At 37.9% G+C, this 12,500-nt stretch overlaps 1 protein-coding gene across 3 annotated transcripts in view; it reads right to left on the bottom strand.

Annotated features, from left to right (window-relative positions):
• Positions 1–2,265: 2,265 nt before the first annotated feature.
• The window catches only part of LOC115219259, a 13,346-nt gene continuing 3,111 nt past the window's right edge, over positions 2,266–12,500 (bottom strand). Inside the window, exons 2-5 of one of the 3 annotated variants that reach the window (XM_036508972.1) lie at positions 12,361–12,500; positions 10,908–11,037; positions 6,028–6,195; positions 2,266–2,832 (exon numbers count right to left, since the gene is read on the bottom strand). The exon at positions 12,361–12,500 is cut by the window's right edge and continues 87 nt beyond it. In XM_036508972.1, the coding sequence (XP_036364865.1) occupies positions 2,729–2,832; positions 6,028–6,195; positions 10,908–11,037; positions 12,361–12,500 (542 nt within the window). In that variant the 3' untranslated portion in view covers positions 2,266–2,728. Of the gene's footprint in view, positions 2,833–6,027; positions 6,232–10,907; positions 11,038–12,360 lie in introns of all 3 variants that reach the window. The other 2 variants (XM_029789425.2, XM_029789416.2) reach the window with 2 other exon arrangements.

Consider the following 12,500-nt stretch of genomic DNA (forward strand, 5'->3'; position numbering starts at 1 on the left):
ATAAATATTCCTCAATCAGTTTATTCCATTTTGACAATGATCCAGCAGAGATCTCCCCCATTCTATTCTGAGGCAGCAGTTTTGGTGATTCTTGTTGAGAAATTTTGGAGAATGAGTTTTTGAAAAGATTTCACAGATGGCGCCAACGTTCTAAATCCATCTTTAAAGAGGAAGACAAAAGCAACTATAGATCCATAAAGGCAATGTTTTTGCAGCTTAAAATGTCTTGAAGGAATTTTCACAATTTCAGGAACATGGGTAACATGTTTCCTTCTCAACTTTTTGTCTTTGTTCAGTTTTGCATTGCCCACTTGACACAGCCATGTAGCCTTAAAATTAATCCTCTGTGTGTGTGTTTGTGCATTGTTTATAAGGAACAGAAGAAAAGTACTCAGTACAGAATGAAAAGTATAGTTATACTCATCCAGGTACTGCTATGTGCTGTCACTTAAAACTTTCATATTTACATCTTTTAAGTGACAGTAAACATGATTAGGTAACATCATAAACCCAGGTTTCTGAATATATATTTGTGCATGCATGTGTGTGTGTGTGTGTGTGTGTGTGTGTGTCTGTGTGTGTATGCAGATATATATATATATATATATATATATATACAAAATTTAGAAGACTGACCACTAAAAAAATGGTCAGTCCTCTAAATTTTGTATGTAAAAAAAAATTTTAATCTTCGGATTTTTTTTAAATATGCCAGGCCACTGGTTTTAATTGATTAATATCAATTTCTACCCTTATTTAATTTTATTTATATATATATATATATATTAATAGAGGTCACTAAAGTGACAGAGGGTACCAATTAGTACTGATATTGCTAGAAATAAGAGTCAAACCAACTCAAAAGCCACAAAGCACTATCTTAATGAGTGACAAGGGGAGGTAAGCCCCTAGCAGATTTGACCAAATCAGCAATTTTGGATTTTGACACAGAGCAACTTAATCCTCATCTGTAACTTTTACCGTGCCTAGGGTTAAACTCCGCAAGCTCAACACATTTCAAGCAATACAGGCACTAATTAGTACCCTCTGTCATTCTAATGCCCCTATTAATTTGCCTATATGTTGTTAAATTGCTAATAAGCCACCCATATTATTTGTTTTGTATACATATATATATTAATAATAATAATAATAATAATAATATGACAACAAAAGAATGAATGAGACCTTGATATTATGTAAGTAGAGGAATTTATATATATGGGACAATCAGTAAGTTGCCATAATAAAACTCGGAGTTTCAAATACTGGAGCTGAGAGTTTCTAGACATTTTTCATCAGTTAGGGGTTTTTCATAGCATTTCTTGTCTTAATAACTGATGAAAAATGCCTAGAAGCTCTCAACTCTGGTATTTGAAACTCTGAGTATTGGTATGGCAACTTACTGATTGCTCAACATTATATATATATATATGTTTATATATATATATATATAATATATATATATATATATATAATTATATCAAGGGCTATAACTATAAGTAAAGTCACATATAATAGGGGACTCTAATAGTCAAACTGTCCCCTACAGCACGTAACTTATAGTAACAGCCCTTGACATTGTAAGGTATTTTATATATAAGGAAAAAATTATTTACTTTTATACTTTGTATTAATCTTTTCCTTAATTGGTTTTGCATGGTGGCTAATTCATATATTATATATTATTATTATTATTATTATTATTATTATTTCACTTAGGCATAGTGATGCTAATATCTTGGTGTTAGAACTCAATATATATATATATATATGTGCACTTTATGTCTGAAGCTCCAATGAAGCTATAAGGTGTTACTCAGGCACTGAACTCGGAGTCTGCTGCAACTAGTAGCAGAAACAGCTGTGAGCCAATGCAAGTCATGACATAATTTCTTCTTATTCCTTCGCTATTCTAATTCAGTATTAATTATATATATATATATATATACATGCATATATTCCAGAGTGGGGCTTTCTTTCATTCTTCATTATCCTGAGTTTGTTACAGACAGTTTTCACAGAAAAATGTTAACATGATAATCAGAGGACCAATGTAGTGAATCCTGAGTTTTAGATAAAAAGGTGACTTTTTTCTTATTGCACCCTTGTATTTGTGTGCTTTTTGTCATCATCATCATCATCATCATCATCATCATCATCATCGTCGTCGTTATCGTTTAACATCCACTTTCCCTCTTTGTAAATTCAACAACACACACACATACACACACATGCATAGAGACACACATACATGTGTGTGTATTTGTGTTTATAGATAGGGAGAAAATTGTGTGGATAGATAGATAGATAGATAGATAGATAGATAGATAGATAGGTAGGTAGGTAGGTAGGTAGGTAGGTAGGTAGGTAGGTAGATAGACGGATAGCTGGATAGATAGATTTAGACATTGTTCTCCGTGAAGTCTCAGCACAGCCTTGTTATAATAACTGTGAACACCAAATGAATTCCTTGTACACATCCCATTCGCATCGTCTTTCAGAGTATATCCCAGTTATCTCCATTGTTCTTCAAGTTACAATTTCTTCCTGCTTGTTATCATCATCCTCATCATCCTCATCCCTGTCCTCTTTGTTATATCTCAATGCCTTACTCAGTCACCCAAAACGCAAAAGGAACATCGTAAATGTGAATCTGTAGTCTTTGTGTTGTGTTAAAAGATCCTTTCGCCAGAGGAGAAGGCGCACAAACATATATGCATAGTCTTCAAGAATGTTCAGAATAAGGTGGAGGGTCTTCTTTTGGTAGCATAGTACACATTGAAGGATCTTCAAAATATGGGGGACCATAAACCTCATTTGCAGGTGGCGCTGTAAAACAAAAGAGTTATAAGTAATTAGTGTAATTATCTTAGCAGTGACATATATTTAATTCTATAATTTGTTTCAGTCGTTTGACTGCAGCCATACTGGAGCATTGTCATTTAGTCAAAGAAATCGATCCCAGGATTTATTCTTTGTGAGCCTGAAACATTCTTTCTGTCTCTTGCGCTGAATTGCTAAGTTACAGGGACATAAACACACCAACATCGGTTGTCAAGTGATGGTGGAGGAGACAGCCCATGGTGCCACACTGGGACTGAGCCCAGAACCTTGTGGTTGGGAAGCAAGCTGCATACCACACAGCCACGCCTACATTGTTAATTAACTGTTACATGTATTTAGCGTAATTAACGAACAGACAGTTCTTCATCATAACCATCATCATTATCATCAGGGTTCCTGGCAATTAGCTTGAAAGACCTCCAGAAGTTGGCTGGCAGATCTTTTATGCTTTATACATTTTCCTTGTGTCAGTAATTATGCTGTGGCCATGCTGGAGCCTTACGTTAAGAATTTTTAGTTGAATGAATCAGCCTCAGTACTTGTTCTGTCAGTCTCTTTTGTCAAACTGCTAAGTTATGGGGATGTAAACAGACCAATAGCCATCACCGTCAAGCAGTGATGGGGGAAAAACACAAACAGAAGGACACACAATCATATATATATATCACAGGAGTGGGTGTGTGGTAAGTAGCTTGCTTACCAACCACATAATTCGGGTTCATTCCCACTGCATTACACCTTGGGCAAGTGTCTTCTACTTTTGCCTCGGGCCGACCAAACCTTGTGAATGGTTTTGGTAGACAGAAACTGAAAGAAGCCCATCATATATATGTATATATGTATATATATATATATATATATATATATATATATATATATATTATATATATATATATATATATATATATATGTATGTATGTGTGTGTATATGTTTATGTGTCTGTGTTTGTCCCCCCCCCCCCAAGCATCGCTTGTCAACCAATAGTGGTGTGTTTACGTCCCCGTAACTTAGCCGTTCGGCAAAAGAGGCCAATAGAATAAGTACTAGGCTTCAAAAGAATAAGTTCTGGGGTCGATTTGCTTGACTAAATGTGGTGCTCCAGCATGGCCACCGTAAAATGACTGAAACAAGTAAAAGAGTAAATATATATATATTGGGCTTCTTTCAGTTTCCATCCTGGCGTTAGGAAGGGCATCCAGCCGTAGAAACACTGCCAGATTTGACTGGGCCTGATGAAGCCTTCTGGCTTCACAGACCCCAGTAGAACCGTCCAACCCATGCTAGCATGGAAAACGGACGCTAAATGATGATGATGATGATGATGATGATATATATATAAAATTGTCAAGAAGGCTGAGGGTGTCTTGGCATCACTCACCAAATCCTTTGTGAGCCGCTCTGCGGCTATCTATCTGCGGCTTTATATAGCTATGGTAAGACCTCACCTGGAATTTGCATCACCGGTCTGGAACCCCTATCTTGCCCAGGATATCGATCATCTGGAAGCTGTTCAGCGACATGTAACCAAAAGAATACCCTCCATCAGGCATTTGCCATATCCTGAACGCCTTACTTCCCTGGGCATAAAATTATCAACCATCGTACAAACAATAACTCTGAGCACCTTTTCAAACTCCACCCATCTAACACCCGTGGACATATTTACAAAGTAAGAAAACAGCACAGCTCCCATGACTTCAGGAAACATTTTTTCACGCTGAGAGTTGCTGAAGCATGGAACAAACTGCCGGCATCAGTTGTTAGTTGTCGGAGCACTGCATCCTTCAAAACTTCCATGCTTCCTGAGATTAGCCAACACTACACCTGATTTTCTCCCCTCCATACACACACAAGCATGTATCTGACTCATACATTGTTCGCTTTCCAGACATTTCTACATTACTGCATGTACTTTATATGCACTTTCTGACAAGTTGTGGTGCACCTGAGCACTGTATACAATAATTTCATTATTATTATTATTATTATTATTATTATATATAAAAATAAATGTGTCCTTTTTAAAGCCTAGCCAGGCTCATGGGCCCGGTTTCCTGGTTTCAATGGCGTATGTGTTCCCCAGCTGGACGGGACGCCAGTCCATCGCAGCGTTACTCCTTTTTGCCAGCTGAGTGGATTGGAGCAATGTGAAATGAAGTGTTTTGCTCAAGACCACAACGCGTTGCCCAGTCCAGGAACCGAAACCACAATCTTACGATCATGATGCTGACACCCTAACCACTAAGCCACAGGCCTCCACACACACACACACACACACACACACACACATATATATATATATATACACACACAATGGGCTTCTTTCAGTTTCCACCTATGAAATCTATTGATAAGGCTTTGGCCAGCCAGAGGCTATAGCAGAAAACACTGGCTCAAGGTGCCATGCAGTGATACAGAGCGCAGAACCATAAGGCCCGTAGGTCAACTTCTTACCCCCACACCCACACCTGAGTCTTTTACTAGATTCTTCTCCATTCTCAAAATTTATTGAAACAAAACAGCATAATTCAAGAGAAATATGGTAACAGAATGGTTAAGCACAGCTAAACATCAATACTGAAACAAGTTATATTAGTCTATTAATGAGCTGTGTTAACGAGAGATGGCTGAAATTACTACCAAAGTAGATGCAGATGTCAATGAAATCATCATCATCATCATCATCATCATCGTTTGACGTCGGTTTTCCATGCTGGCATGGGTTGGATGGTTTGACTGAAGATTGGCAAGCCAGGAGGCTGCACCAGGCTCCAATCTGATCTGGTAAGGTTTCTACAGCTGGATGCCCTTCCTAATGCCAACCACTCCGGGAGTGTAGTGGGTGCTTTTTACGTGCCACTGGCATGGGAGCCAGTCGGGTGGCACTAGCATTGGCCACGTTCAGATGGTGCTTTTTCATTATAAATATCGTTTTCAAATTCTGACACAAGGCCAACAATATTAGGGGACAGGGAAACTCGATCACACTGGCCCCAGTGCTCATCTGGTACTTATTCTTTCGACCCTGAAAGGATAAAAAGCAAAGTCATCTTTGGCAGAATTTGAACTCAGAACACAAAGACAGACTAGATTCCACTTAGCATTTTGCCCAACATGCTAACGATCCTGACAGCTCGTTACCCTAAATCATTATAAGTATGAAATGTGAGGAAACTTACCTGAAGGTCTAATTTGTTCGTGGTTGATCTGTTGTACTGGAAGAACTGTACCATTAACAGTTCTTTTCTCTTTGGAACATTTAGAGCAATAACATACAGCAATTACGATCGCGATGATTATAATTATTATAACGACTATTGTTATAATGATGGTTTTCATCGGGCCATCTGAAATGACATCTGTTTTTCTTAGTTGGATAACATCTAGAGAAAAATAATCGCAGCAAAGTACCTCCAGTATGGAGGTTGGTTGATATATTTTAGAAACACAGATCAACAATGGATAATCAAGCAAAAATATACAAGCCCTTTAATTCCTATTTTGGCACCAACACACCACAACCACTTTCTACACTCACACAATGTATCCTTCCTCCATTGCAAATATTACTACTACTACTACTACTACTACAACAACACAAAAAATAATAATCTTTTCTAAATTAGGCACAAGGACTTAAATTTAGGGGTAAAAGGCAAGTCAATTACATCAACCCCAGTATTCAACTGGTACTTATTTTATCAGTCCCGAAAGGATGAAAGGCAAAGTCAACCTTGGCAGAATTTGAACTCAGAATGTAAAGTAGGATGAAGTGTTGCTAAGCATTTTGCACAGGGTGCTGACAATCCCATCAGCTTGCTACCTTAATACAAATAGGTAAAAAAAAAAAAAGAAAAGGGCAAGAATAATAATAAGAATAAGATGATAATTATTCCTATGGTAATTTGGTAATTGGTTCACTTGGCACACACCCAAGTAATTTAGCTAAGGGAAAGAAAGAGAGTGGAATTGAGACGAGGATTGTCAACCTGCAGAAAAGGGCCATACTGTATTCTGTAAGAATCCTAAGAAATATTCCTGAAATTCTAAGAGACTTGTTGACCAAACCTCAAGACAATAGCCCTGCTAGCATAGGGTTTAATGATAATGGTAATAATGATGATGATGATGATGATGATAATAATATTATAAAAAAGGATTGATGTAACTCTTCACAAAGGTAAACGTTCAAGACAAAGAGCACGATTCGATTGTAAGATATTTTATTAGCTTAACGATATTTCAACAGTACGTCTGTCTTTGTCAAGTTCAAAATAAGAGGTGAAAAAAATTCAAAATTACAGAAATTTAAACGTAAAGTATGAACGAGAGCAACCAGCGTCCACACGTTGATGGGATAATATCATCCGTTTTTAAGTTACGATTTTATAACAGGTGAAAAGAAAAAGACAGAAAAAAGAAGACGACAGAAAAAAGGAAAGAAAGGAGAGAAAGAAGAATATCTAATCAAACAGTTTTGTATGAATTTGATGAAATTCTCCTGTCATTTTATTGATTCCTCCAGGAATATAAGAGAATTATTGACCTCTATTTCTGACTCCAAGAAAATGAACATTGGAGTATCTGCATGTTGCACCTTGAAAAACAGCCACAAGAGAGGTAAGCTTTGTTCATTGTGCAACAACATGAGTGAAGTGAATTCCATCAGGAATCATAACAGAAATGTTATGATTTATACAGAAGGTGGAAGATGTAAAGATTCCCATTTGGTGTACGCTGCAGAATGCGTGAAACACAATTAAACAAAAGGTTTAATGGGCACAGATTCGATGTCAGGCACAATAACAGTAGTTCGACAGAACTTGCCGAACATTTCGCTGCAATTTTGAAGAAGACTTAAAAGTGCATATTCTCAGAAAATATTCTGAATCTGCTTCACTTTCACTTCTCAAAATGCATGAGGAGAAATATGTTTGTGGGTTATTAACATCACGCCCTGGAGGAATGAATAAAATGACAGGAGAATTTCATCAAATTCATACAAAACTGTTTGATTAGATATTCTTCTTTCTCTCCTTTTCTTTCCTTTTTTCTGTCGTCTTCTTTTTCTGTTTTTTTTCTGTCTTTTTCTTTTCACCTGTTATAAAATCGTAACTTAAAAATGGATGATATTATCCCATCAACGTGTGGACGCTGGTTGCTCTCGTTCATACTTTACGTTTAAATTTCTGTAATTTTGAATTTTTATCATTTTTTATTTTGAACTTGACAAAGACAGACGTACAGTTGAAATATCGTTCAACTAATAATAATAATAATAATAATAATAATAATAATATTGCAACAAGTATGGACTTGACAGAGCAAAAAATTGGTACAACCACAAACCTGAAAGCATCGTCGAAAATAGAAATGCAAAGATCCTATGAGATTTTATGATTCAGTGCGACCATAAGATAGAGAATAGAAGGCCAGACATGGTCTTAATTGAGAAAGAAAACAAACTACGCTGGATCATAGATATAGCATGCCCAGCTGACAACAAGGTATGCGATAAGGAAGAAAGAAAAGTCGATAGATATGACAGGTTAGCTTGGGAAGTTAAGCAGTTGTGGTTGATGAAAAAGGTAGCAGTAGTACCAATACTTGTCAGAGCCCTGGGAACAGTGAGTAAAAATCTTGAGAAGTACATGGAAAAATAGGGGCTGCAATAAGGGTGGAGCACTGGCAGAAAACAGCACTACTTGGAACCGCTTGAATACTCCGGAAGGTGCTTGAAAAATAAGAGGTGGTATCTTAGTTCACTGGTAGTGAACAGCTGACACCTTAGTATATCTCCAGCGATAGAAGCTGTGCAAAGGCAATAATAATAATAATAATAATAATAATAATAATAATAATAATAATAATAATAATAATAATAATAGTAATTATAATAATAATAATAATAATGATGATGATGATGATTTCGAATTTTGCCACAAAGGCAGCAATTTTGGGGGAGGGGATGAGTTGATTACATTGACCCCAGTATTCAACTGGTACTTATTTTATCGATCCTGAAATGATGAAAGGCAAAGTCAACCTCGGCAGAATTTGAACTCAGAAAATTGTGACGGGTGAAATACCGCTAAGCCTTTTGTCCAGTGTGCTAACGATTTTGCCAGCTCACCGCCTTCATAATAGTAATAACAATGACAACGACAGTAACAACTACAACAACAATAGCTATAACAACATCAACTACAACAACAGCAACAACAACAACAACAACCATGAACAGAGAATTATGCCTAGAGTACACATGTCTGTGGAGTATTCAACCACATGCATGTTAATTTTACAAGCAAGCTGCTCTCTCATAGTCATAACTGATTTTTCTTATATGAAGTATGCTCCATAAAAGAAAAGTCTTTCAGTTTCCTGAGATGGCTGACATTAAAACAGTTTTCTTTCATTGCTTTTGTGGATTCTTAATTCCTGTTTCAGATTTGATCTATCTTGTGTTATTACATTTATGCTGTTTTCCCACCAAATTGTCCACACCTGTCATGACACAAGCTTAAATAGGGTGTCAATTACAAATCACCTTGAACAGGTGAAACACTTCACAGCAGGTCATCTCGACACCCATTCAAATTCTACATTATGTCACATAAAGCCATCTGGAGACATCATAGTTTCATATTATTCAACATTTGCTTTTCTCACTTTTATCAAACTTTGGAATTGTGCTGCTTTTGACCCTCATCAGACTCCAGTGTTATCCCACATCTGGCACCCACAAACTCCAACGTTATCCTACATTTGGTTTTCATTAAATTCCAATATAATCCTAAATCTGGCTCTCATCAAACTCCAATGTTATTCCACATATGGCTCTCATCAAACTCCAATGTTATCCCACATATGGCTCTCATCAAACTCGACTGTTATTCCCACATCTGTCACTCATCAAACTCCAATGTTATCCCACATATGGCTCTCATCAAACTCCAGTGTTATCCCACATATGGCTCTCATCAAACTCCCAATGTTATCCCACATCTAGCCCTCATCAAACTCCAATGTTATCCCACATATGGCTCTCATTAAACTCCAGTGTTATCCCACATCTGGCTCTCACCAAGCTCCAATGTTATCCGACATCTGGCTCTCATTAAACTCCAGTGTTATCCCACATATGGCTCTCATCAAACTCCAATGTTATCCAACATCTGGCTCTCATTAAACTCCAGTGTTATCCCACATCTGGCTCTCATTAAACTCCAGTGTTATCCCACATCTGGCTCTCATTAAACTCCAGTGTTATCCCACATATGGCTCTCATTAAACTCCAGTGTTATCCCATATATGGCTCTCATCAAACTCCAATGTTATCCGACATCTGGCTCTCATTAAACTCCAGTGTTATCCCACATATGGCTCTCATTAAACTCCGTGTTATCCCACATCTGGCTCTCATTAAACTCCAGTGTTATCCCACATATGGCTCTCATTAAACTCCAGTGTTATCCCACATATGGCTCTCATCAAACTCCAATGTTATCCCACATATGGCTCTCATTAAACTCAAGTGTTATCCCACATCTGGCTCTCATTAAACTCCAATGTTATCCCACATATGGCTCTCATCAAGCTCCAATGTTATCCCACATCTGGCTCTCATTAAACTCCAGTGTTATCCCACATCTGGCTCTCATTAAACTCCGTGTTATCCCACATCTGGCTTTCACCAAGCTCCAATGTTATCCCACATCTGGCTCTCATCAAACTCCAGTGTTATCCCACATCTGGCTCTCATTAAACTCTGTGTTATCCCACATCTGGCTTTCACCAAGCTCCAATGTTATCCCACATCTGGCTCTCATCAAACTCAAGTGTTATCCCACATATGGCTCTCATTAAACTCCAGTGTTATCCCACATCTGGCTCTCATCAAACTCCAGTGTTATCCCGCATCTGACACTGATCAATGTACAGTATTTTCCCAAACACAACATACAACAAACTTTGAAATGAACCCACTTATTTACACGTCGGGCACACATTTTCCTCCAGTTGACCCACATCTTAGAGGAACAAATGAAACACTTACCCTTTCTCATCACAATTAATGTGAAGTCATAATTATAGACATCCAGATTTTTCCGAACTAATTCTATTCTCAAAAGTTTTCTTTGGCTGCAGATGAAATCTGTTGGTGATGGGTTGCATGAGAACACCTCCTGAAAGAAGAGGATTCGTGAAATTTCCATTGAATTGGCAGCCGTCAAGTGAAACATCACAGTAATCACTGTTGGTGGATTGAGGGGGCTGGAGGAGGAGGAGGAGGAGGAGGGGTAGGAGAGGAGGAGGGAGTGGAGGAGAAAGGGCAGGAGAAAAGAGGATAGGAAGGGAAGGAGAAGAGTGGGGTAGGAAGACACAATGATGATGAGGATGAGGAGAGGGACAAGGACTCGGAGGAGGACAAAGAGGAGGACAAGGAGAAGGACGAAAAGAAGGAGGAAGAGGAGGAGGAGGAAGAGAAGGAGGGAAGGAGGAGGAAGAAGAGGAGGAGGGGAGAATGATGACAATGACGGTGGTGGTAGTGTTGGTGGTGGTGGTGGTGGTGCAGCAGTTGTTGACGACGATGACGACGACAATGATGATGATGATGATGAGGATGAGGATAATGATGATGGCAATGATGATGCTGATGATACTAGTGATGATGATGATGATGATGACAACGATGATGATGATGATGATGACAACGATGATGATGATGATGATGACTATGATGATGATGATGATGATGATGATGATGACGATGACAATGAAGATGATGACGATGATGATGCTGATGAGGATGATGATGATGATGATGATGACAACGACGACGACGACGTTCATACGTAACAGGCTTCGTTCAGTCTCCGTCTATCAAATCCACTCAAGATATATTCAAACTTGAGAGAAAAGGAACAGATGAAATTTTGAGCAGAATAAGATTGAATTTTATCTTCAGACTAAACAACAGCAACAACAATAACAATAACAGCAAATATTGTATCCCCATAACCCATTGCCCCGTCAGCATGAAATGTACCCTTTCATTGTTTACATTATTTACATTATTTACATTTGACAGATATTTTTTTTTAATATTTTTAGCTACCCACAATGGGTTAAACACTGAGGGGACAAACAACGACAGACAAACGAATTAAGTCGATTACATCGACCCCAGTGCGTAACTGGTACTTAATTTATCGATCCCGAAAGGATGAAAGGTAAAGTCGACCTCAGCGGAATTTGAACCCAGAACGTAACAGCAGACAAAATACAGCTACGCATTTTGCTCAGCATGCTAACGTTTCTGCCAGCTCGCCACCTTCTTTTGACGGATATTTACATTAACAACAAGACGAGGACAAATATCCATCAAGTGTAAATAATGTACATAATTGGTCATCCCTTAAATATAGGACTGCTTTATACCCTTTCGTTCTGGTAATTTCTTTCCCTAAAAAAAACCCCCCACAAAAAGAGAAGCAGCCATCACTTACCTTCGGTCCACTCGTATTGTCAGTAAAAACATTTAACTTGACATAGCAGTCTTCTATGTTAATGTTCTTAATGTCCATACAGATATCTCCATCTTCTGTTTTAAAAGTCAGGTTACAACTCGTGGCCCTATATAGGACAG

The sequence above is a fragment of the Octopus sinensis genome, linkage group LG1 (genome assembly GCF_006345805.1).
Source record: "Octopus sinensis linkage group LG1, ASM634580v1, whole genome shotgun sequence".
Lineage (NCBI taxonomy): Eukaryota > Metazoa > Mollusca > Cephalopoda > Octopoda > Octopodidae > Octopus > Octopus sinensis.